Source organism: Python bivittatus, unplaced genomic scaffold (genome assembly GCF_059951505.1).
Source record: "Python bivittatus isolate LINGU-HERP-01145 unplaced genomic scaffold, Pbiv_v1 ctg000730_np1212, whole genome shotgun sequence".
NCBI lineage: Eukaryota > Metazoa > Chordata > Lepidosauria > Squamata > Pythonidae > Python > Python bivittatus.
The window spans coordinates 1,708,927-1,734,987 of record NW_028277109.1 but is presented as its reverse complement, the minus strand read 5'-3'; the positions used below and the strand labels follow the sequence as shown (position 1 = coordinate 1,734,987).

At 49.9% G+C, this 26,061-nt stretch overlaps 2 protein-coding genes across 31 annotated transcripts in view; one reads left to right on the top strand and one right to left on the bottom strand.

Moving 5' to 3' along the window:
* PPP6R2 (protein phosphatase 6 regulatory subunit 2) overlaps window positions 1-17,315 on the bottom strand; it is a 92,738-nt gene extending 75,423 nt beyond the window's left edge. For 19 of the 27 annotated variants that reach the window (XR_015793570.1, XR_015793573.1, XR_015793578.1 and 16 more), the window contains exons 1-2: window positions 17,073-17,152; window positions 14,952-15,081 (exon numbers count right to left, since the gene is read on the bottom strand). The gene's annotated coding sequence lies outside the window, so the exon portion shown is untranslated. The other 8 variants (XM_088129085.1, XM_088129089.1, XM_088129090.1 and 5 more) reach the window with 8 other exon arrangements.
* Window positions 17,233-25,381, top strand: DENND6B (DENN domain containing 6B). 4 transcript variants are annotated; one of them, XM_088129106.1, is made up of 20 exons: window positions 17,233-17,368; window positions 17,448-17,486; window positions 17,574-17,616; window positions 17,698-17,810; window positions 17,924-18,004; window positions 18,566-18,671; window positions 18,998-19,077; window positions 19,228-19,290; window positions 20,165-20,220; window positions 20,917-21,039; window positions 21,219-21,314; window positions 21,396-21,490; window positions 21,747-21,812; window positions 21,994-22,058; window positions 22,706-22,795; window positions 23,010-23,063; window positions 23,272-23,381; window positions 24,224-24,326; window positions 24,662-24,736; window positions 25,032-25,381. In XM_088129106.1, exons 1-20 carry the CDS (start codon window positions 17,246-17,248, stop codon window positions 25,152-25,154), a joined length of 1,704 nt encoding a protein of 567 aa, XP_087985232.1. In that variant the 5' UTR covers window positions 17,233-17,245; the 3' UTR covers window positions 25,155-25,381. The 4 variants fall into 4 exon arrangements, 3 of the variants coding, with proteins under 3 accessions (XP_087985232.1, XP_087985234.1, XP_087985233.1); XR_015793579.1 differs by lacking the exon at window positions 24,224-24,326; XM_088129108.1 differs by lacking the exon at window positions 17,924-18,004.
* The last annotated feature ends 680 nt before the right edge of the window (window positions 25,382-26,061 follow it).

Sequence of the window (26,061 nt, the reverse complement as noted above, 5' to 3'; positions counted from 1 at the left end):
AGTGTGCTGTAATAGTTCAAATAAGAAGTGACCAAGGCATGAGTGACCATGAGCAGAGCTTCACAATGCAGGAATAGGTGCAACTGGCACACCAAAAGTTGTGCAAAGGCCCTCTTGGCTATGACAGTCACCTACTTCGGCAGGAGCCATGAGTCCAAGAGGATCCCCAAATTTCATACTAGTTCTGCTGGGGGAGTGCTAGCCCTCCAGAACTAAAGATGGAAAACCTTCATATTCAAGATGCCCTAAAACCAATAGTCACTTGATCTTGCTTGGGTTGAACTGAAGCTTGTACTTTCTCAACCAGAATCTCAGAGCCTCCCGGGAAAGAATCTTGATACCATCACTTGGTTGGGCTAGGGTAAAGATTAAGAACGATATGTCATCAGTATATTGAGGGTATCCATATCAATGGTTAGCTTCATATAACACCATGTAGATGTGAAATAGGAGTAGAGAAAAGAGAGAGCCCAGAGGAATCCCCAAAAGTAAGGGTCTAGGACTAGAACTCTTCCCACCCCAAAATACTGACTGGAACTAGCCTTGGGGAAACAAGAACCACTGCAGTACCCTGCTCCCTACTCCCTACTACTTTGGAAATTGATCCAAAAAAACATACCATTATCAATGGTATCAAAACCTTCTGAGATCAAGGAAGGCCATGATGGATGTAGTATCTCCATCATGGCTCTGCCACACGTCATCTACAAGTGCAACCAATAAAGTCTCAGAACTATAATCCAGACTGAAAAGGGTCCAGGTAATCTGTTTCTTCCAGGGCTCTCTGGAGCTGCAAACCACTCTCAACATCCTTCCCTAAAATGGGAAGGTTGAAGAGAGGATGAAAATTGTCCAGAATCCTTGGATCCGGGGATGGTTTCTTCAGAAGGGGTAGACCATTGCTTCTTTGAGAGCTGGTGGAATCATCCCCTCCCTCCACCTGTATCAAACATACATAATCTCCCAAGAGGACTTAACAGCCAGGAGGGACAAGGATCTAATACACAGGACCCCTTTATAGTCCTAAGGATGCTGTCCACTTTCTTGAGACCAAGAGGTTGGAACACTTCCTAGAAAGCCATGCTAAACCATGCCTCAATCAATTCCTAAGGACTTCCTACCCAGTCAAACACAGAGTGTATCTGAGCTACTTTTTCTGACAAAAGTCTAAAAAAATCTTCACAGCTCCCTCACAGATGTTCCTCAAGCCCATCCCTATTTAAGAGGGCCTGGGTGATGCTGAACAGGGCTGCTGGCCAACTATCTGTAGATGCAATAAAGAGTGGAAAAATAATCACGTTTTGCTGTTCATTACCACAAGAACCTTAATAAAGGTTCTTACCCATGCTCAATTGGATTGAGTTCTTTTATTTCTCCAGCAAGTGCTCTAGGCACCTCTCCTGCTTCTTCATCTCCTGAAGCTCCTCTGTAAACCAGGGAGCTTTCTAAGACCCATGAGGAAAGACAGTCTACACTGTGTATCTTTACTTTAAAAAATTTAAGGGCTGTCTCTTGACAGGGTGGCACTACCCCTGTGGAAGCAGGTCCACAACTTGGGGGGCCTTCTGGACCCACAGCTATTGCTGGATGATGTGCCAGTTACAGCCCTACCTGGAGCAAGAGGACCCTATAACAATGACTCACGCCCTCATCACCATTTGACTAGACAGGGGCTGCCTTGGAAGACCACTAAAAAGCTGCAACTGACTCAGAATGATGAGGCCTGATTGTTCGCTGGGATACACCTACCTACATGTGCACACAACAGCAATGCTCCAGGCATACATTGGCTTCCCATAGGCTTCTAGATGCAATTCAAAGTGGAGTCCTCAGGGTTCTCTGAGCTTGTTTTCTTGCAAATGTTTTGTTACCCGGCTAGGTAACATCGTTAGTGCTAGAATGGAACAGGGTTTGCTCTCTGTTTATATATAGTGGCATGCTAAATCCAAAAATGCGAGGCAATTCCTGGAAGCTTGGTATTCAGACAAGACAGCCATCAACAGGCACACAGAGATAAACAACATCTACACACTATTCAAAAGAGACAATAAAAAGGAAAACAAAAGACCAGAACATCTCACCAGCAATCATCACCCAGATAAGCAGAGATTAACACCAAGATTATCACCAGACATACAATCAGCAGTAAACAATACCCCAATCAAGGAAGTACAAGAGGGAAAAAATAAAACAAAACAAAACCCCCAGCCCAACCAACACTGGCAGGGCATGCCACTGTATATAAACAGAGAGCAAACCCCATTCCATTCTAGCACTGAAGATGTTACCTAGCCAGGTAACGAAATGTTTGCCAGAAAACAACCAAGTTCAGAGAACCCCAAGGACTCCACAGTTCAACCCTGAGCTATGCAAATTCTCTTCTATTGGCAATTCAAAGCCTTGGTTTTAAAGCCCTATATGGCTTAACAGAGAGATATTTGCAGGACAGTCTTGCAGAACAGTGCAACTGCTTTCAAATCTCCTGATTTTTATTAAATCTGGCAGAGAAAGCATGTTGCGGGTACCATCTGCCAGGGTCCTAAGTTTGGTGGGTCCCAGGAGGCAGGCCTTCTCTGTCATGGCTCCCACCCTATGGAACATTCTCCCCCCACCCCCGAAGTCAGGTTAGCTCCATCCCTGCTATCAATCCAGAAGTCCCTCAAGACCTGGTTATGTCACCGGGCCTGGGGGCCACAGGGAACCAGAGACATTTTTAAATGGCTCCACTGAGGTTGATCTTTTTACTCTCTCCACATGGTATGTATATGTGTTAAATTTTTTAGTGTTTTTCATTTTTAATGACTTTTTATATTTTTATAATGATTTATATTTGTTTTTATTGATTGTTGTACACTGCCCAGAGTCACTTTTTGTAAGATGAGCAGCCATATAAATGTGATTAATAAATAAATAAGTAAATTTCCTGGGAGAAAGGATAAATGGATCCCCACTAACAGGAGAGGGGAATAGAGATCCACAGATACTGTTTTTCTATTAGTACATTGCATTATTGAATTCCCTTCCTGCTCTCCTCTGAAATTCAATCACCTCCCCTGCTGTTGGCTTGCTTACATTATTAAAAATTGAACCAATCCAGAAACCCTTTGGAATTTAAAGTGATGCCATCGGTTTATTAGCTTGTGTATGTGGTCAGAGGGGTTTTTTAATTGCCGTTTTCTACTTCTCTTTCTTGATCTAAATGTACCATGAATTTTTATTGCTGTTCTAATGGAATACTATAAACCATTAAGAGTCTTTTTAATTGTGATAGGTACAATCTAATAGAGAAGTAAGTAAATAAACTGGAAATAATCTGCTTTTCAGAGAAAAGCAAGAAAAATAATTAGGGGATTAGGAACCAAACCCTACAAAGGAAGATTGAAGGAATTAGGAATGCTTAAACTTCTGAAAACTAACAGTGAGTTAGACTAGCACTCTTCAAATACCTGAAAGGACATCAAACAGGTCAAGCCCGAAGATCTAATATAAATATGTAAAGAGGTTTCTTTAGATATGGATAGATGGGAGTCATTGCACCTCACCCTTTGGGGAAAGATGAATGCTCTCAAAATGAATATTATTCCCAGATTAATTTATATTCTGAGACGAATTCCTGTTCAATTAACTAGAAGATATTTTCAGAAAATAAATTGTTTAGAAAATTTTTATGGCATTCTTTGATTCCAAGAATATCTTTACAGAAAATGCAACTACCAATTAACGAGGGACAATTTGGTTTTCTGAATCTGGAGCTATATTGTCAAGGTTACCTATCGTCAAGTATTAAATATTGGAAGCCAACAATTGGTGTTAATTTTCCAATTTGGGCAATGTTGGAATATACATATACAGCACCTTTGGTTGGATGGACAGTATTAGAATCTAAATACAAAAGAACTCCAATCTTTGGAAATGATTATATCAGAAACCGATGGAATGGAATGGAATGTCAAACCTTCTTTTCTTGGGGGCAGGGTCGGAGGTAGCCTGGGAGTTCATGGCCACCACGACAGCCAAGTCATCCAGGGCCCGAAGCATTATAATGGTCATTCGCCTGACCTAGTTTTTCTGTCGGAGCAGTGGCAGAGTGTTCTGAAATTGGGGGAGGTTCTGGTTTCTCCTGTCATAGTCAGACCACTTCCTGGCGAGCCTCCAGTTCTCTGGCACCACCCTCCCCCGCAGGGAGGTGCGCCCTATTAGATCGGCCCGCCCCAGGCAACTGATGGACTCAACTGGTTTCAGAGGGAGCTTGGGGTTGTTCTGGGAAGTCTGCTGCACGGTCCAACCAAAGCCTTGGTGGCCACATGAAACAAGAGCGCGGCCATGGCTTTGGATCGGATCGCACCTGAGCAGCCTCTCTGTGGCCACAGCTCCCCGTGGTATACGGAAGAGCTGAGGAAGCTTAAGAGGGCTAAGAGACGCCTAGAGCGCCACTGGCGGAAGACGGGGAGCGAAAATGATCGAACGTGAGCTAGAGCTGTGATTAGAGCCTACCTCGTGGCAGTAAGGGTGGCGAAACGTAATTATTTCTCCACCTTTATTGCATCTGCAGACAGCTGCTCAGAGGCCCTGTTTCAGGTGACCCGGACCCTCCTCAGAGGGAGTAATTCAGAGGTCTACCTTCAGGGCGGTTGTGAGGAATACGCTGAGCATCCGGCAAGGAAAGTCACTCACATCCGCTATGTACTGAATGCCAGTCTTGATGCAAGATTAGTGGGGGCTACAGGGGCTGAGTCTTGCGTGGTTATCTGGGAGGAGTTTGAGCCTGTTGAACCTGAAGAAGTGGACAGGGTTCTTGTAGCTGTTAGTTCAGCCACTTCTATGTTAGATCTGCACCCCTCCTGGCTGGTCAAGGCTGCCCGGGAGAGGACATGTAATTGGGTCTGGGCGGTGGTTAATTCCTCTTTGAGAGAGAGGGTGGTCCCGCCAGCTCTTAAGGAGGCAGTGGTGCACCCCCTCCTCAAGGGGCCATCACTCGACCCAACTAATCTGGATAGTTTTCGTCCAGTCTCCAACCTCCCCTTTTTAGGGAAGGTTGTTGAGAAAGTGGTCGCACGGCAGCTTCAAAGGACTCTGGATGAAGTGGATTATCTGGACACCTTTCAGTCAGAATTCAAGCCAGGATATGGGACTGAGACAGCATTGATCATGCTCTTGGATGACCTCTGGCGGGAGAGGGATGGGGCAGTGCTTCCATCCTTGCTCTTCTTGGCCTCTTGGCAGCCTTCGATTCCATCAATCATGGTACCCTTCTGGAGGAGCTTCAGGAGTTGGGGGTGGGCGGCACTGTGTTGTGCTGGTTCTTTTTCCTGTGGCGTCAGTTCCAGTCAGTGTTGGTAGGAGGGGAGAGGTCCAGTCATGGCCCCTACTGTGTGGGGTGCCACAGCGCTCGGTTCTCTCGCCCCTCTTATTTAACATCGACATGAGCCCGCTGGGTGAGGTGATCTGACAGTTCACAGTGAGGTATCATCAGTATGCTGATGATATCCAGCTTTATATCTCCTCCCCATGCTGAGTGATGCCATGGATGTCCTATCTCAGTGCCTGAAGGCTGCAGTGACCTGGATGGGGCGCAATAGGCTCTGGCTCAACCCAAGCAAGACTGAATGGCTTTGGGTGTCTGGGCCTCCCAGTACCAAGGTTTTTCCATCTTTGGTTCTGGATGGGGCGGCACTGCCCCAGATAAACCCGGTGCGCAATCTGGGGGTCCTCTTGGACTCACAGCTCCTGCTGGAAGAGCAGGTGGCAGCCGTGGCTAAGAGGGCCTTTGCACACCTTCGGGTTGTGCATCAGTTGTGCGCATTACGGGACCAGGAGGCTCTACTCACTGTCCCTCATACCGTGACCTCCCATTTGGACTACTGCAATGTACTCTACAAGGGGCTGCCCCTGAAGAGCATTCGGAAGCTTCAGCTGGTACAGAATGCAGCTGCCCAGGTTGTAAATAACATCTACTTGGCACATGTAATACCACTGCTTTGGGAGCTGCATTGGTTGTGGTGTGTTTCGGGGTGCAATTCAAGGTGCTGGTTGTCATCTTTAAGGCCCTTCATGGCTTGGGACCAGGTTACCTGAGAGACGTCTTCTCCCAGTTGTTTCTACCTGTCCAATCCTTCCGGCAGGATGGGCATGCTCCGGATCCCGTCAGCCAAGGAATGTCAGCTGGCAGAGACCAGGAGACATGCCTTTTCCGCTGTGGCGCCTGTCCTACGGAACATCCTCCCTCCTGAGATTAAGATGGCCCCAACCCTTTTGGCTTTTCGGAAGGCCTTGAAGACCTGGCTTTATGCCCAGGCTATGATGACACCGATGGTTTTTTAAGATTTCTTGGCTGTATTCCTATTTAATTCTCTGTATTGTTTTAAGTGTTTGTTTTTATTATTGTTAGCCACCCAGAGTCACTGGTCTAAGATGGGCGGCTATATAAATTGAATGAATGAATGAATGAATGAATGGTCTAATAAAAAAAGATTTGATCCTTTTTCCCATGCTAAATTGACTCAATGGGGAAACCCAACATTAAAAATTGGGGAAAAGTTGGATGGAAACAGGGACATTGACTCTGGACCAACTGATATGATGAAGATGAATTTTTAACATATGCTGTGTTAAGAAATAAGTATCATCTGTATCCCAATGGCAATATCTACAGCTACATTTGTTAACATTGTTTGGACCAGCAGCATTTTCAGCTTCCAATGCAACCAAGATACTAGAACAACTTGTTAAATCCTTTAGAACTAAAAAATCTATTAGCTTTTATAGATATTTGTTATCAATAAATCAATTTGATATACAGATGTTAAGGGATGAGTGGAATAAAAAATTAGAGGTTTCTATATTGCCTAGACAATGGGAGAGTGTCTTAACTTCTATAGCAAGAGTGTCAATGGACCTTAAACTACGATTATACAACAAAAAATATTTAGAATTTATTGGACTCCATGGCATTTGTACAGAAAAGGATTTTGTGGGAGATGTAATAAGGACAGTGCCTCTTTAAAACGTATGTTTTCACAATGTGCTATACTTACTAAGTTTTGATAGAAAGTAGTGAACTATATAAATGTGATTATGCAACAAAGGCTAAAATTTTCAGAGGATAATATTCTTTTGAACTGTACACATAGTACATGGAATTTGACAGCTGGACAACATAAATGGAATTGCCGTGCCCTTACGATGGTCAAAAGGCTGATATTGCAGCATTGAAAAGATAAATGTATGGCCCCATTCACTCAATGGACTGAAGACCTGATTGCACTAGCCGCCTATGAGCCGATTGCCTGTAGACCTAGACTTTGTATGGACGAGAATCATGAAATATGGGACTTGTTTATACAAAATACAATAGGTTAAAAAAAAATATGATAGTCACATAAGTGCATTGGAAATATATATGCAACTAAATATTTGCATTATAGATACACACACACACACACACACACACATAAAAACAATTTGTGACTATTTATTTTTAATACCGATATATTATGCCAACTTTATATTTCCTTTGTTGTATTTCTGTCACTTTTTTGTAACAGCACTTTTTAATTTTTTTCTTCTTCCTGATAGTGTATTATTATTTTTGTGTTTTTTCTTTTTTGTTATTAATTAAAAAGCAATTAAAAAAACAAGTTAAGCCCTATTCTCTACTGTTCTGGAATACAGGACATGGAGTAATGGGTTTAAGTCACAAGAAAGCAATTTTCCAATCAAACATTTGAAAAACAGTTTAGTGCAGTAATTCCTCAGAAGTGGCAAACCCCCTTCTACCAGATGTGTGAAAGCCCGGACTAGAAAGCAATCTGTCAGGGATGCTTGTACTGTATTTCGATTCCCAATTGGTTAGACCGGATGCTTAACGGGCTGAGAAGAGCTGGGAAAGAGGGTGGTGGTTTGCAACACAGAACATTTACACATTTTTCCTTTATCAGGAAAACAGACAGCTACCTCCCCAGTTCATCAAAGGAATCAAGAAATTCCACCCTAACAAGTATAAACTGCATGCTGAAGTAAATATACACAAGTACCACAATTTGTGTGACCTAATCTGTTTCCCTTTCAATAGATCTGCTTAAAGAAGATTCTGAAATAATCTTGCTTTTTTGCTTGGAAACAGACTCTTAGAACTTGCCAGGATAACTTATGGCTTGCCTCAACTCAATTATTGTACAGGTAGTTCCCAGTTTAAGAACAAGTTCCATTCCCAAGGTCTGCCCTTAAGTCAAATTTGTACATAAACTGGAACAGTGCTATTGTATAATACTGTATAAGTAGTATTGTGTCATGACCTCGAACCATTGTGTATTTAACTTGAATTTTGCTACAGAAGTCTCCGTTCTTAACTATGGGTTGTCTGTAACTCAGGTGTTCTTAACCCAGGGACTACCTGTATAGCCACACTTCCAATGTCCCATGCTCTTAGAAAAAGTCTTTGTTCCCCCAGTTCCACAAACTCTTATTTCACAGAATTAGGCATAATGTTAACGCTCTATTAAATAACTGAGAGCAACTGCACCCAAATCTGCAGAGAATGAAACACAATGGGGAAGGGTTTATAAATAAAGGTTTATGGCTAAGGTTCATGGATAAATTCAGCCAACTGCAGCTTTAGTCAGCAAAGTATGGTTAATAAAACCATGTCTTAATATGTGTGAACCCAGTTGTAAAATAACATGCTCTTGCCTGGTGGCTTAAAAATAGACTCTTTGTTGACAAAGTATTTATGAATCACCAGTGAAGGAAGCATCATACATTTTTGAACACGGTACTCCTTAATCCTTTCATGCTTGGTTTTTGACTGCCCTGTAGATGGTATCCAGCCTGCCACTATCCCTGCCTCTCCACTTCCTACTCACAGCTAACTAGCTGTTACCGTGGCTTTAGGAAATTTCCCAGTTTGGAAAGAAAAAACATTCCCCAGGATTGAAGTATCTGTGGTTGCAGGGACTCATCCCTTTTAAATTATATCCAGACAGAGCTCATTCTGAATTTTGGTCACGTCTTCCAAACTATTCATACTTGTGCTGGCAAAATTTGACTTGCAATTATTTTTATTTATGCATTCATTCATCCAATTCATAAGGCCACCCACTTGCCAAACCACTCTGGAAACAAGAGTTAAAAACATAAATACAGGTAAATTATAAAAATAAAGCCTACTAAAGTAAAACATTATTACCCCTAGGATTCTTTTTTTAATCCTTTCGGCTGAAAATTGTAAGATCAAATTGATTAACAATGGGCCATGGAAGTCTTGCTCTGTAATGCAGCAACATTTATTTATTAATCAAATTTCTACTTCAAATGACTCTGGGCAGCTTAACATAAACTCAACAAAAAAATCCAGCAGATAGCATCACTTGAAAGGAACAGCACCAGCAGACAAAAACAGACAACAAAGCCCCACAACCAGACTAACCCAAGGCCTGGGGAACAGCCACGATGGTAATGCTCTTTTAAAGGCAAGTAAGGTGGGGGCCATACAAATCTCTGGGGAAACACTGTTCCATAGGGTGGGTTAATGGCAGAGAAGAACCTCTTCCTGAGTATTGCTAGATGGCACTGCTTAATTGACAGGACCCAGAGCAAGCTAGCTGTCAGATCTTACAGGACTGGCAGAAGCCAAAGGATTCAGATGGTCCCTCAAATTACTAGGCTCCGTCCCATGTAGAACTTCCATGTGGTCTTCAAAGGCAGCTCCATGTACAACGCATTGCAATAATCCATCCACAAGGTGATGGAGGCTTGAGCGATCATAAAGGCCTCCCGGTCCGAGCAGGGGCACAACTGGTGCCCAAGATGAATCTATGCTAAGGCCCTCCTGGCCACAGCTGCTACCAGTCCTTGTAAATGAATCCAAGACACCCAGGTTGCATATCAAACCCAAATGGGGTAGTGCAACCCTGTTTACAGTCAAAGACAGGAAATCCCCATCGCCAAAGGGACCAAACACTCACAATCACTCACTCTTGCTAGGGTTCTTGCTCCCCATCCAATCTCGCACAGCCTTGCTTGGCTAGCCAAGGTTGAAATACACAACTGAGTACCGTCTGTATACTTCCTCCAAGATTCTATTGAGGAAACAATTCTCAAGGTACAGTGTCTCATGAAAGTCAGCCCTTACTCACAAAAAGCTGTGGAGTGGCAGCTGTCTCACTAATTTTGAATCATCTGAACTAAGAGTGATTCAAATGCAGCCAAGTCAGTCCTACAGCCAAGAAACTGGATGTGAAACTGTTCCTTCTAACACAGGTGGCTTACACACTCACACCTGCCTTAGTTAAAAAAAAAAAAACCAATAAGCAAGCCTATTTCTGTCCTAAGCTATCTCGGAAACCTGGCAGACAGTGAACATAAACAAATAAGATAATTTAACAGGCACATGCCCTCAGTCTTACAAACAGGAAAAGGGCCATTTGGCTGATCAGAGCGCCACCCGGCTAGAGGACCTTCCCCCTTTCCACAGAGGGAAGTCAAATACCCCTGCGGTCAGACACCCAGGTTTCTGGTACACCAAAGGGGGCCTTCCCCTGCAATTCATCCAGCTGCTTGGCTCCAGCTACCTTGATATTTAGAAAACCTGCAAAGAAGCACCTCTGTCATTGTGGTTTTAACTATTATCTAACTTTTAGTACCTGTTCTAGTACAAAAATAATTTTATGGACATTGGCCTTGTTTTTTAAATTGTGGTAGGGTTCTCAAGTACTTGTCATAGTAGAAAGGTAGGATATTGCACAACAAACCAAAGCATTTAGTTTAAGTTTTTATACCTTGGCACCTATAGCCTCTTTCGTGTAATTGTTTTAATTAATGGCAATATATTTATCTTTAGTTGTACTTATATAACATTCAACACACCATAACACCATTTGGAAACTCAGTAAATGGTTTCCCTAGAACAGATCATTTAAAAACAAAATATTCAGGAACAGCCTGGTCCTGGATTTATTTTACTCAATAAAGTATCACTTCTGAATAAAATATCTGCCAAAGGACTTTTAAATTATCCTTTTTCCTTCCATTTTTATTTCAAGCTCTCCTAATTTCTCAACAAAAAATTCTTATTTATACACAACTGCAAAATGCCCAGAATTAAACAATACAAAGTATGACCAAGGCTTATATATAGCATCAGAAACATTGTTCTGATATTTTTGCCCCAATTACTTAAAATTCAGCTTGCAAAGAGTTTTCTGGTGATAATAAAGAAGTTTTCTGCCACTGCTTTCTTCTGCCATGTTTTTGCAACTTCCCCGTCTAGCCTAGAAAACACTGGGATTTCCTAATGTCACCCATCTATGTATTAACCAGGTCAACTCCTGCTTAGTTTTTTGAGGTCATCCAAGATTGGTTAGGGCCATTTATTATTACTAGAAATTAAAATAACATTTAATGGGTACAGACTGATTTAGCACTAGAGCGTCATTTGTCAGGTCAACATAATTTCCTCTCAATACTAAGATTTTAATACATACTTCTAAAAGTTTAGTTCTGTAGAAGAAGCAAGTTACTTTTATGAAAGATTGGAAACCCTTTATGGACTTTTTTTGCTGAAAATTGATAAAAATGAACTGGTGATCTCTGGACTTACTGATTAAAAAGTGCTGTATATACCAAGAAGGGAACTATGTTATTAATTTGGGAGGGCGGAAATAGTATTAACAATGTTTGTAATTGCTGCAACAAAGTCTCTTCTTTAAACATTTTTTTCTTTTTTCTGGATGTATACTATACCTTTTCTTCTATCTTCTATCTTTCACTTTTCTATATTCCTTTTTATTTTTCTGTAGCTTTTAGCTTTGTAAAAATTTTCTTCAATAAAAATATATTAAAAAAATAAAAGTTTAGTTCTGTGAAATAGCACTGTACTAAACCTTTTCTAGACTCTGCTCCCACAGTGGACATCCCACTGGTAAGTATTATCCTCTAAAGGGGAATGATGCCCATTTATCCTGGTCAGTTGTTTGAGTAAATTGGAGACCTAATTTAAAAACCTTTGTTTATGAATCCTATTGTAGATCTGTAGTCCATATTTCCCAATATTTATAAATTGCTGTAACACAAGAAATAAGTTTAATCCTACTGTTAACTACTAGATTAAATAGCAAAAATATATTTTTAAAAAAGCTATCTTGCTATGGATACATTATATTTAAAGGTGTGGGAAATAGCACTGACTGAAAAATTAATGAAGAAACAAAGAGTTCTGAAAAACTGTCCAATTAATGGCACTGTCCAAACAAATGTAACCTGCCTTTTTGAGGCGTATCAAAAAGCATTTGTTAACAACTTACCACTGATATAGTAATTGAATATAGATGTTTAAAATATTTTTTCTCTCCTTAAATTACACGTGTCAGAACCTGCATCAATCAAATGTTATTTTTAAAAGTTGTAGCAGTCAATGGGTATTTGCTTGATTTGATTCTGCTATTTGTATCTGGGGGGGGAGAATGGTAGTTTATAGTTGTGTTTGGGTTATTGCTATAACTGGTGGTAGTCTGAAGGCTGAGAACTGTTATCAATGGGAGGAATGCACAAGGCCACCGGTCCGTGAGAAAGGATTTTGGCGCCAATGTAGTAAAGGGGGGGAATAAGTAGAGGAAACTTTACATAGGCTTTAGTTTTAGTAATGCTTTGCTTCAAGGTGCATGTACCAACCAATAAAGGAGCATTTATCTGAACCAGGCCTGGTTTCACGAGAATTCTTCTGAATTGGAGTTTGGATTTTGTGGACTTGAAAACATGGATCATTGCTCCCAAATGTATGTGCTGTTTTGGGCTTTTTCCCTTTCCTCCTCTTATCGTATCATTTTCTAATTATTGATGCATGTTTGTCCCACTAAGTAAAGGGGAAAATCAGGTTTTTCATTTATGCCCAAAGGAAATCCCACTAATGCTTGAGGCCTTCTGATTTTTCTTATCTGTCATATTTCAAAGCAGCCTCTGCGAACCACAAACAGACCTAATGTAGTTGCGGAAGTTCTAACCAGGCTAAGAAAACAAAGCTGGTAACACATCTTCTTCTTCTTCTTCTTCTTCTTCTTCTTCATCATCATCATCATCATCTATTGGATTTCTCCCCCGCCCATCTCCCCCACAATAGGGGACTCTGGGCGGCTTACAAAGACATCAAAACTATAAATATATGTAAAATACATAATATATATAGAATTAAAACAATACTACAAAAGGAAAATCCAAGAAGATGGAAAATCGGGCTGGGGACAGTCGGCCACTATGGGACTAGCCATCTCCCTGCTTGAGATATTCCCTCCCCACCCCAGGCCAAGTGACAGAGCCAGGTCTTCAAGGTCCTTCGGAAGGCCAGGAGTGAGGGGGCCACTCACACCTCCGGGGGCAGAATGTTCCAAAGAGCGGGGGCTACCGCAGAGAAGGCCCGCCTTCTGGACCCCGCTAGACAGAGTTTTTACTGAGGGTGTCCGGAGCATGCCTTCTCTGTGAGATCGGGTGGGACGGGTTGAGATCATGGGGGCGAGGCGATCCTTCAGGTAGCCTGGCTCCATGCCATGTAGGGCTTTAAAGGTAACAACCAACACCTTGAATTGGACCCGGAAGCAAACTGGTACCCAATGCAGCTCACGGAGCAATGGTGTTACATGGGCCCTTCTCGGGGCTCCAAAAATAGCCTGCAAAGCCGCATTCTGGACCAGCTGTAGCTTCCGGATACTCTTCAAGGGTAGCCCCATGTAGAGCACATTGCAGTAGTCTATCTGCGAGATGACAAGGGCATGAGTGACTGTTCGAAGGGCATCCCAATCCAGGAAAGGGCGTAACTGATGCACAACCCGAAGTTGTGCAAAGGCCCTCCTTGCCACGGCTGCCACCTGCTCTTCGAGCAGGAGCCGTGAGTCCAGGAGGACCCCCAGATTACGCACTGGGTCTGTCTGGGGTAGTGCCACCCCATCAAGCACCAGAGATGACAAAGTCCCGGATAGAGAGGAGCCATTAACCCACAGCCACTCCGTCTTACCAGGGTTCAGCTGAAGCCTGTTGCCCCCCATCCAGACCCTTACAGCCTCCAGGCACCAAGAAAGGGCATCCACGGCATCACTTACTTCCCCAGGGATGGAGATGTATAATTGCGTATCATCAGCGTACTGATGGTACCTCATCCCATGGTGACGGATGATCTCACCCAGCAGTTTCATGTAGATGTTGAAAAGGAGTGGGGAGAGAACCGAACCCTGTGGCACCCCACAAAGGAGGGGCCGAGGATGGGACCTCTCGCTCCCTATCACCACCGATTGGGATCGGCCCCGGAGAAAGGAGGCAAACCAGCACAAGACTATGCCGCCCACCCCCAATTCCTTGAGCCGTCCCAACAGGATACCGTGGTCAACAGTATCGAAAGCCGCTGAGAGATCAAGAGAGCAAGGATGGTCGCACTTCCACCATCCCGATCCTGCCAGCTCCCTTAGCTGTCTTGGATAGCAGGCCCAGTGTTTAAAAAGCCACAATTGCGGTATTTCACCTAAAAATCCTCCAGCTTCCTGTTTCCACCATTACCAAAAGAAATGCCTCTGAGACTAACCTTGGAAGTAGAACAGGAGTGCATTCAGGCTCCCCAGTCACTGCCTCTGACCGAGATTTTAGCTGTGAACCCCTCTGCTTCCTGCCAATGCCAGCCTGAGGCACCTGAAATTCAATGTTCGCTAGTCAAGAGGTCAATTCTTATAGGAACCTTCTTGATAACAAAATGATGAGCACAGGTGCTGCCTCCATCTTCTCCTGACTGAATATGCCACAAGTTCCTTGCTCAACTCCCAGGGACATCTGGCTATTCACTCTGAAAAACAGACAGCAGTCTGGTCTCCAAGGCACACATTACACTTATTTCCTCTCCTTTACACACTACTGTGGTTCCTGGTTATTGAATAAATCTCAAAACCCAGTTTCCTGGAATAATCCAGATGAGCTTTTACCTCTTGTGACAATCTTGTTTCAAAAATCAGAACTTTGCTGCAGGCAGAGAGACATTTGGTTTCCCACTTCTGAAGAGAACTTGACTTTGGAAAAAGCTTCCATTTAATTCAATGTATCTGTTGTCTTCTCCTGAGAAATGGAAGAACATGAAAACACGGTTAATTTCCAGAAGCAGAAATGCAGCAAAAGATTTCCATGTATGAAAGCAGCTACCACAGAGAGCAGGAATTAGAACAAAACAAAGGGTTACTGGGGGACCGCATGCCTCCCTCCAGTAGGACGGATGGACGTGCAGCAGAAGAAAATGCATACAGCAAGTCCCTCTTTCCTACCCTTAGGTTGTATGGATTAAAAAGGGCTCTGCAACACCACAAATTATTTGATTTATATGCAACCCAACTCCCAATGGCTGTGGGCGGTTACTGACATTAAAACCAAATTCAAGAATAGACAAAAATGAAGAGTAAAGATGGACTGTGATGGAACTTTGTCAGAGGAAGGAAGACAACGAAGGGCTGAAGTCCCAAGGGGGTACAGCAGATGCCAAGGGACGCCAGTAGAAAATAGCACCCCTGGCCATCTAAGAACCCGAGGCAGGTCCAAGGTGCTGCCAACTGCAACTGAAGGCGGCCCAGGGAGTGGTCTAAGAACCCAGTGCCTAGTCAGGAGTTGCTAAAAGGCAGCGGCAGGCTCCACAAACCAGCAGCCCCACGGGTAACCCCCCTCCCAAAGCGGTACTTGTGGCCCCAGCCCCGGGACAGAATTAGCAAATCTGAGGTGAGATTGGCCCCCACTCTTCTGGCCTTCTGGAAGAGCATGAAAACCTGGCTCTGTCAACTAGCATGGGGACCAAATGGGGGTCCACAGTACTGGGGGTGGTTGGTGGTTTGAGGACGTTCTCTCCTTCTTTTAGGTTTTGTATATTTTTGTAAAGATTTTTATCCTTTTTTTATCACTTTTTTATTTGTAAGCCATCTAGAGTCACTTATACAGTGAGATGGGAGGCGTATAAATTTGATTAATAAAATAAATAAGTAAATTACAGATAATTCCGGGTTAAGAACGCCTGGGTTAGAGATGACCCATATATAGGAATAGAGCCTACTGTTGCAAAATTCGAGTGACTTGAGTTAAATCCACAATGGTTCGAGTTCATTACACAATACCAGCTACGCGTTATTATACAATAATATTGTTCCGGCTTACGTACAAATCCGACTTAAGGACACACCCCGCGAACGGAGCTCGTTCTTAAACTGGGCACTCCCCGTACCCAAGATTTAACCCCGATGCGCACTTTAACGGTCCGGCTGTCAGAGAAAGGATGAATTTCTCGCAGCTCTGCGCACCGGGCCTGGGGGCGGGCAGCCACGGCCCACTGAAACCCAGTCTCCCCGGCCGGGGGCTGCGCAGGGCCGGCAGAGGTCTCTCGGTTAGGAGCGGGGCCGGAATCTCCGCCGTCGCGCAGCCAGGCGCTGGCTGGACCTCGCCTCCTGCCCTGGCTACCTCCGGCCCGATCAGGCTGGCCGCCGGCATCAGCCCCCGCCCCGCCCCGCCCGAACTCCCTACCTCGAGAAGCCGCCTCGTCCGGGCCTCCCCTCCCCTCCCCGGGAAGCAGCAGCAGCGTCCGGGAACGACCCGGCAGCGCCGCGCGGCTGCACAGCAGGCCAGGGGCCGAAGCCGCTGCTCGCCCCGCGAGTGGCTCAGGCCAAGCCCCGCGGGCCGGGCCCCGCTCGGGGCGGCCACGTCGGGCGCGCGGAGGAGCCGGGCGGAGGTGCGGCGCGGCCCGGCCCGGCGGCGCCCGAAGGGCCGAAGCGGCGGCGGCAGGGCGGGGTCCAGCCCCTCCGGCTCCAGCCTCCCCCCGCCCAGGGCCGCAGGGAAGGGGCCCGCTGGCAGCAGCCGCTGCCGCCGCCGCCGGACCTCCCTCCCTCTGTCAGCGGGCGCGGCTCGGTCAGCGGGGCGAGGCGACGCGCCCGCCGCGGGGCAGCTCCCGGGGAGATCAGGCCGGGCAGCGCGGGCGACGAAGGAAGGCCGAGCCCACCCGCGACAGCAGGCACCGCTTCTCCCCGGGGGGCCGCAGGCAGGGCCTGAGCGAAACGCGGCCCGGGACGCGCTCTCACCGCCGCTCGCGCCCCGGGCCGGCCGGCCGCCCGCCTCCCTCGCCGCGGCTCCGACTGCAAATGGCGGCCGAGAGGGGCGGGTCGAGAGCGCGCATGCGCGAGGTGCCTACCCACGGGGCCGCGAGCTGCGCCGGGAGGCTCCCGCTCCGCGCGTGCGCGCTCCGCCGGCGGCCATGGCGGCGCCGGGCGGCCGCGGCCCCCCGCTGCTGGTGCTGCTGCCCTGGGGACGGCTGTCGGCCTGGCTGGAGTGCGTCTGCGCGGTGACCTTCGACCTGGAACTGGGGCAGGCCCTGGAGGTGGGTCGCGCGGGGGGGCGGCGGGGGGGTCCCGTCCCGCCCCGTCCCGCGGCCTCACCGGCGCCCCGCTCTCTCGCAGCTCGTCTACCCGCCGGACTGCGGCCTGACCGAGAAGGAGGTACGGTAGGCGGCGGGGCGGCGGGGGCCCCCGACCCTCCCGCCGCCGCCACCACCACCGCCGCGTCTCACGCCCTTCTCCCCGCAGAGGACCAGCGTCTGCTACCTGGCCTTCCCCGACTCCTACTCCGGTCAGTGGGGGGGGCGGGGCGGGGCGGGGCGGGGCCGCGCCCGGCGGCGACCCCGCTGACCCCCCCCGCTTGCGCCCCCAGGGAGCCTCGGGGACACGCAGTTCAGCTTCCGCTTCCGCCGGTCCGCGGGGCGGCGACGGGCGGCGCCGGAGGGCGACTGGCGGAGCAGCCGGGAGGCCCCGCCGGGCCTGCAGGTGGGTCGCGCGCGCGTCGGCGGGGCTGCGGAGGCCTCCGGGCGCGCCCGGGCCCAGCCGCCGGCCGGGGCGCCTCCGAGGGGCGGGAGCTCAGGGCGCCGCTTCTCCCGCAGCCGGAGCCCGCCCACCTCTTCGGCTACGCTTACTTCCGGCAGGCCAGGGACCGCTCCGCCAGGCGCGGCTACTTCCAGAAGGTGAGCGGGCGGGCGGCCTGCGGGGCCGGGGCCGAGGGCTGCCGCGGTGCCTGGCGGACCCGGCGCGTCGGCCTTGCGGGACCGGCGGAGAGCGGGGAAAGGACCGCCCGCGGACTGCCAGGGCCGCAGGACGGAGTCGCGCCGAGCCCCCGGAGGGCGGCGGCGGCGGGAAGCCCCTTGCCACGGGGTCCGCAGCCCTGCCTGGCTGAGGGGGCGGAGGCGGGGGCGCAGCGGCCCGGCAAAGTGCCTGCTTGGTGAAGGGGCGCGAAAGGGCGTCGTCGAGGCGCAGCCGGCCAGGGGGCACGGCTCCCGGCCTGGCCGGCCGAGCTCTGCAGCTGACAGGAGTAAGGAAAGCCGGCCGAGCGGAGCCTCCCTTCAGGCGGGATGGAAGAAGGGCAGGTTGGCTCACGCCGGTCGGGCAAGCGAGGAAGGCTGTTGGGAAGGTCGCTCTCTTCCCGCGTGGTCGACAGGCCACGCTGGAGCAGCCCGCGGGTTGTCTGCCTGGAAGGTGCTTGGACCGGGGGGAGGCTGCTTTTAGGGGCACTTGTCTTTCTGTTTCAGTCCCTGGTCTTGGTGTCTCACCTTCCCTACGTGAATCTCTTCCACTCTCTGCTGCACCTCATCGCACCTGAATACTTTGAGAAGCTCGATCCATGTCTGGAGGCAGGTGAGGCCTATTAGTTTGGTGCTCTGTGGGTTGTTTAGTTCACGCTTAGGGAAGAGAGCATTTAGGTCTAGGATTATAACACGTTTCGAACCCACCCAGCTGTCTGTGCACGGCCAGGAGCGGTTTTAGAGGGAATGTTGGAGGACTTGATGGGACTCTAGATCCATCATTCTTTCCGGAGTCCTCGACCTTAGTTGGGCTATGCTGAACTCCATTAGGACAGCAACTGAAATGAGGGAACAGCTGCAGCATTGGGGGTAGGTCCAAGTGCTGGAAGACGTGCACGCGCACACATTCTCACCCCAGTTACTTTGTGCTTCTTTCAGTGTGCAGTGAGATTGATCAGTGGCCGCCCCCTGTGCCTGGCCAAACGCTGAACCTCCCGGTGATGGGGGTTGTTATTCAGGTATGTGCCAGAGGTACTCCCTCCCAAGAGTTTCCAGGGAGAAGAAATGGGGAGTGCAGGTAACCATAGCCTCGTTCTGCAAGGATGCCCAAGTGCAGCTGCAGTTTCAGGGAGGGAAGCCCATTGGGTGCTCTGCTGTTTACCATGCAGGTGAGGATTCCTTCCCGGGTGGACAGGCCTGACTCCTGCCCCGTCAAGCCACTGATTCAGGAGGTGAGAGAAAGCTGCCTGGATTTGGGGAGGGGTTGTGCCAGCTAACAGCTGGGAGGGGCTTCTCTTTGCTGGCAGTGTAGGCGGGAGTCTTTCTGGAGGGCCCGTGAGCCCTCCTCGGAGCTCAGCCTGGCCCTGCTCCACCTTCTGGCCTTTGCCCTGAGCGCCTGCATTACAAACGCAGGGCTTGACGCTGTGCAGGGAAAAGCGAGCTGCGCTTGTAAGAGCTGAGCCTGCTGGGGCTGGGGGTGCCTCCTCGGCTTGCTTGCCTCGATGCCTTTGGAAAGTTGCTTGCCTTCCTGCTTGAAGTGCTGCACTCCACCGTGGACCCGTGGCTGATAAAGCCCTTTGGATCACCTCCCTGTGGGTTCCTGCGCTCTCTGGTGGGGGGCATTTTTCTTGTTTTAGTATTTTGGCCTCTAAGGAAATTGCATGTCCAGTGTCTAAATAGCCCATACACCCTGGTGTGCATGTCCTGTGGTGCAGCGAGCTCATTTTTGTTGGTGGGGAGGTTGACGTGTCCCTGTTCTTGCTTAAAAATAGCCACAGCAATGCCACCTATGGGAGGTCTCAGGCCACAGGGAGGGATCTGGAGGATGGCAGATAACCGCTTCCTCTCCACCCTGAACTGGGGTCTGGTTTTTCCAGACCAAATCTATTTCTGAATGCTGCATGGTCTTCTCTGTCCAGACCACCTGAAGAGGCCAGATTGGGCCCTTCCAGGTCAAGCCTTAAGCCTTTTCTTTCAAAGATCCTAGCCTGCTTCTCCTGCCAAAGTGTATGGGACAGAGGAGCTTTTTCATCTGGGCTGAGCCTCTGGGCACAAAGTCTTGCCTTTTCCCATTGACTTCCTTTCTGGCTGTTCTTCCTCACTCAGAACCTCCTGCCTGCTCCCCTCATCCTCCCCAGTGTTTCTGAACTGGACCTCTTCAGGTGAGTGCTCCACCTCCTTCTTGCAAAAGCATCTCCTGCCAGGTGGGGGGTGACGGTTCAGACAGTGAGGCAGCTGGCAAACAGGCCAGTATGGGGCAAAGCCTTGGCAATAAAAACGTGGGGCATCTCCTTCCCCAGAAGGTTTTTGGGAGGAGACTAGGAGGCACTCAAGGCTGGATTCACACCACATCCAGATTGTCAGAACGGTTCTCATGTTCCCATAACCTGTCCAAAAGCACAAGCTGTCTTATGGCAACCAGATGGGGTTGGGGGCTCCGTTGTTCGGCACAGTGCTGGAACCCTGTTTTGCTGTTGATTTAATATTTTTAGGGTTTTTTCTTTTTTTTGTCTTTTTTAGTTTTACACACTGCCCAGAGTCCACTGGAGTTGGGCAGCAAATGAATTTAAATAAATAAAACGCTCCTCTTCGAACGGGGCATCCACTGAGGCACGTTGGCCTCAGCCTTCCTGTTTGGAGATGTGGCTGTACGTGTGTTCAAACTGACTCCCAATCTCAGCTCATGTCAGACGTTGAGCCCAACAAACTGGACTCGCGGGAGATGCTAAGCCTTGGTTAAACAAAGCTCCTGTTGAGCACAGGCAGGTGCTTGTTCTTTAACTGGCTTGGCCAGGCATTTTGCCTGTCTGCATTCTGTTCACGTGTGTGCCATGTTCCCTTCTCTGGTCTTGGAGCAGGTGCTTCCAGTCGGTGCTGGTCCATATTCAGCTGCTGTGGGAGCTCATTCTGCTTGGGGAGCCCCTGGTTGTCGTGGCTCCATCCCCCGCCGTGTCCTCCGAGGTGGTCCTTGCCCTAGTCAGGTACCAGGCCTGCTACTAGCCACTGTTCTGCCCCCTATAAAGCTGCGGGTGGCTAATAGGGAGCCCTGGAGAGCGCGGCGTGTTGGCCAAAGGGCCCTCTCCGGGCAGCCATGCCTTCCCATAGCGCGGCACCACTCTCAGCTGCACTCGGACAGGAATTGTTTTCTCAACCCCCCCAGCTGCCTTGCGCCCTTGAAGTACTGCTGCGATTTCCGCCCCTACTTTACTATCCACGACAGCGAGTTCAAGGAGTACACAACGCGGACCCAGGCCCCGTGAGTTCCTCCGGCCAAGGATGCTGGTGGGGGCCCCAGGGAAGAAGTCCTCTCCCTCACCCCTCTGCTTGCTCCCTTCAGCCCCAGCGTGCTCTTGGGAGTCACAAATCCCTTCTTCATCAAGATGCTGCAGCACTGGCCCCACATCCTTCGCCTTGGGGACCTCCGGATGGCCGGTAATGCAGGGCGGGGGCACTTTCTGCTCAGCAGTGGAGGAGCTGGGATGAGGAGGGAGTGGGAGCCAGAATTGCATGTAACATCAGGATGCCAGGCAGCCTGAGGCTGGGGAAGGTTTGGCCCCCTGCTTCTACAGGGGGCAGCCCAGCCTTCTCCATGCCAGGCGGGCTGTTCCACTGCTGCGTGGGTGCTGGGCAGGTGTGATGGCGATGGCAGCCTGGCCTGGCGTTCCCATGTTTTAATACTCCCACACAGGGGACTTGCCCAAGCAGGTCAAATTGAAGAAACTTGCCAAGCTGAAAATACTGGACACCAAGCCAGGTGAGCAGATCCCACATCCTCAGCTGCTCCTGCAGAGGCCCTTCTGGGTGAGACCTGTGCGGGGGCCTCAGGAAGACACAGCCTGTTCTCCAGCTCACTTGGAGGGCGGGCCCCTTCTCTCTCTCTCTCCCCCCACCCATCCTCCTTGCTTCTTTTCTGCTTGGTTCTGGCCCCGCATCAGGACTTTACACGTCATACAAAATGTTCTTGCACAAGGACAAGACGCTGATCAAGAGGCTCTTAAAGGTGAGCCAGAGCTGAAGCTCTGAAACAGGCAGCTGGGCAGAAACAAAAGCTTCCGGGCCAGTGGGGGGGGTGTCTCTCCTGGCCCTTCTCCCTTCGCAAAGTTGCAGCTGAAAAATAAGTGGTGAGGGGGGCAGCTGGTGCTGTCCCTTCCCCAGCTGGCCTGCCAGAGGCACAGATGGGGGAACACCTGCTCCCCCTTCAGCAGAATTCTCTGGACCCAAGTCAGCCACCGGGCGCCTCTGGGCCAAAGCTGCTCGGGACTCCTGAGCCCCCCTTGTGGGCAGCTCAGCAGGAGCAAAGGCAGGGGGACCCCTGATCTGCCTCCTTGCCCTTGTGTCTGGTGGACCTGCTAGGATGAAGGCTGATGGCCCTCTTTCAGCAGAGCCTTCTCCCATCCAGGCCTGGAGGAGGCAAGACTTCTTCAGCTCAGTCCCTTTGCAGACGTCACCTCCTGCCCTGCAGCACCCGACCCTGAGGCCATTTCCTCCCTTCCCTGGCAGGCGGAGGCTGGCTGGCCGGCCTGAGGAGCAGGAGCAGCCATGGCAAGGCCCTGGGTGTCCTTGGCACCTCCTTTGCAGTGGGGTGCCTCACTTTTCAGGAGGGCAGAGCTGATGAATCCTGACTGACCTCTCTGCCGTGCTCCACAGGGCATCCGCAAGAAGCGCCCGTCTGAGGCCCAGAGTGCCCTGCTGAGACGCCAGCTCTTGGAGCTCACCCAGAGCTTCATAATCCCCCTGGTAAGTGGGGAGGAAGGGGGCTGGGCTGCAGCCCCACCAGGCAAGCCCCCTGGTCTGGAGAGAGACTAAGGCACTAGGAGGAGGCTACCTCCAGGCATTGAGAAGGAGCTGCTCAGGACCGCCTCTCAGATAGCCTCTCCCAGCAGGGGCTTGCTTGGCAGACGCCCGTGAGAAGAGCCCCCCCCCAACTTCCGTCCTGCTTCTTCGTTCCTAGGAGCACTACATGGCCAGCCTCATGCCTTTGCAGAGGACCATCACCCCGTGGAAGGTAGGGCCTTTCCAGGCTGCTCTGGCCTGCCCCTGCCCCTCCTGCTCTGCTGCCGCGGGACCCACAGAAGCCACTGGCCTGTCCTGGGGTCCCGGCCCCTGCCCTGGGAAGCTTCTCCCTGTGCTGGGGTGGGCCTCACTCTCTGGCTGCCCCAGCAGGAATGGCTTCTCAATCAATCAATCAATCTCTCTCTCCCCCTCCCCACCAGACTCCCCCTCAGATCCACCCTTTCCATCAGGAAGACTTCCTGAAGACCTTGGAACATGCTGGGCCCCAGCTCACCTGTATGCTCAAGGGGGATTGGCTGGGCCTTTACAGGTAGCCATATGCTAGATTCGCTGAGCTGAGCTGTTTGGCCACCCCACTTCAGACTAGGGGGTGGTCCCCATGTTTGAATCCTCTACATTTAAAAGTCCCACCTGTGGCCAGAAAGCAACACACCCTTCCCCAAAGACTGACCACTCAGTTTATTCCCACACAAACTGGGACGTTCCTGTCTTGCCTCCTTGGGACCTAAACCCACCTCCTCCTAGGATATTAAGATAGTTTACACAGGATGCTGAGCTTGCTGAATTAACCCATTTGCAGGATTTGTTTTTTAAACAAACGGACTGGGCTTGTGCAAGATAAGATCAAGACTGCCTTGAGTCAAATGTGCCGTGCACAACAAATTAACCAAGCTTAGCATGTTACCTAAGGTTGCATCTTGTTTAAAACTGGCCTAAGTGGGGTTCAGCCACCGAATCTTGCCCACCCCTGCCATAGCCAATGACCTCCATTGGAGATAGGGGAAATGCATGCTGGTGGGGGGAGACTAGTGGGGGGGCTACTTCCAATACAGCCTGCCCTTTTGGAGGCTGGCCCCCCTAAAATCTGGCAGGAGCTCAGAAGTCCTTTTCACAGGGAAGGGGGGAAACAGTTCCTCCTCACATTGCTTCCTTTGGAAGGACCCTAACTTGGAAGGACCCGCTCCTGATTCATATCCCAGGAAGGCCGTGCCGGTTGGGTCATTCCATGATGAGCCGCCAGAGGATTCGGTCACCCCCGTTATATCTGGCCAAGCCCATCCAGCGTGAGGCTTCCTGGGCGGCTCCTCTGGACTGGCACCAACGGCTGCTCTGGCATCCGCCCACCCTTCTGTCTCCCCCCACACCCAACAGGCGGTTCTTCAAGTCACCCAACTTCGATGGCTGGTTTCGTCAGAGGCACAGAGAGATGAGGCACAAGCTGGAAGCCCTGCGCTTGGAGGCTGTCAGTGAAGCGGTGGGTGGGAAGGCTGCTGGGGGAGCCCCTTTGAATTGATGGAGCCACCCTACAGGCCTCCTCAGTGGAGCCATTTCCGTGGACTGACAGGCAGTCTGTCACCTTGCTGTTAGGGCAAGGGCAGCCTGGCTGCTCTAGAGCATTGGGAGGGGAGTGGCCTCAGCATTTCCCTGCCCCCCTTCTGGGCTTCGGGGTTCGTGCTCAGTAGGCTCAGGGGTCCTCCAGCTCGTTGGCTCAAACTCCTCTCCATAGGAATCTGGGCCAGGGCGCTGCTGCTCTGGCACACCCAGAAAGACAGGGCAGTGAGGTGGCCTTCCTCTGATCCCTCCTTTTAGAACATCAGGGCCTGGATGATGGACAAATCTGAGGCAGAGGCCGTGGACATGGTGCTGAAGCTGCGTGAGAAGCTGGTAAGCTGGCTGTCCGTCTGCCTTACCCAGTTCCCCCCTTGCCAGATAGGGGTCAAGGCAGTCTGTCACATCTAAGCCACTCCCAGAACACATGGAACACAAACTAACCCCAATGCAGCCTTTGCGTGGAAAGCAACCAAGTGGGTATTCCCGTGAGGCAAGGGGCGGACCAGTACACGGGAAGCATTTTCTGTCAACCTTCAGCTTCGAGTGCCTGTTCAAAGGGTTCTTTCCCTGCGCTCATCTTGCCGGGATTGTAGACTCAGAGGAGGGGTCTGGTTGTATCCCCATGCAGGTGCAAGCCAGGAGCCAACACCTCCCTGTGAAGGAGGAGACGCTGCAGCGTGTGCATCAGCACATCACTGTTGTGGTCAGGTCGCTGCCGGAGGATCTCCAAGCCATTCTGTGTCACCAGTAAACACAGAATGGGGGGAGTTCAGGGGGTGAGACTTAGGAGGGAGGGGGCTTTCCCTCTGAGCTCTGTGGTGGCCCATTTGCACTGGTTAGGTGAGCTGTGAACGAAGAAGTTGCCTAGCCTGTATGGAACCAGAGCGGCACAGCTGGGGTGTGTGTTTGTGTGGGATGTGCAATGGTGGTGTATTCCCAAGAGAAATAATAAAGCTTAATTATCAGAAGGTCCCTCAACTGAGCTTCACTTGGAAATTTGTTACGCTTGTTAGCCCCCTACGGTTCAAAATTGTGTCCAGAATCAATCTGTTCAGGCAGAGGTGGGCAGCAGAAAACGGTCTTCTCTTCAAACCACCCTGGACAAGCCTGGTCATCAGCAAAGGGTTTCTGACTCTTCTTAGTTCACCCCCCTTAAGCTAAAAGGCTAATAGAATCTAAAGCCAAAGTGGATGCTTGTGTGAAATAACTGAACTCGCTTCTGACAGAAGGGGACTTTCCTTCTCCCCACGTCCAGCCCAATTTGGCACCTGACCCACTGGAAGGCCACAGCGCCTACCCGGAATAAACTCTGCAGAGTCTCCCCCTCCTGCATTTCAGTCTCTCAGCCAGGCCATGAGAGGTGGAAAAGGCTCCAGCATTTACTAGGAAGACTCAGGCTGTCCGCTGCCCCCCAGGGCCACCCAGAGGTAGGGAGGGAGCGGGGGCTTCCTCCGGGATGGAAGAGTCTTGGGACAAGGAGGGTTTCCACAGTGGTGCTCTCGCCCACCTCCACACCCTTTAGGAGACTTGGAGGCAGCAGGAGAATGAATAGCTCTCAACGTGGGGTGGGGAGGCTGAGGTTACGGAAGAACCAGGGCTTCTGGCCTTGCTGCATCCTGGCCTTGCTGCAGTGACAGCAAAAGAGCACCAGTGTCCTT

Coding starts and splice junctions, on each gene's coding strand:
- DENND6B (XM_088129106.1), top strand. CDS start 17,246: ATGGCGGCGCCGGGCGGCCGCGGCCCCCCGCTGCTGGTGCTGCTGCCC. Junction 22,796..23,009: donor AGAGCTTCATAATCCCCCTG/GTAAGTGGGGAG, acceptor CTTCGTTCCTAG/GAGCACTACATGGCCAGCCT. Junction 23,382..24,223: donor GATTGGCTGGGCCTTTACAG/GTAGCCATATGC, acceptor CACACCCAACAG/GCGGTTCTTCAAGTCACCCA.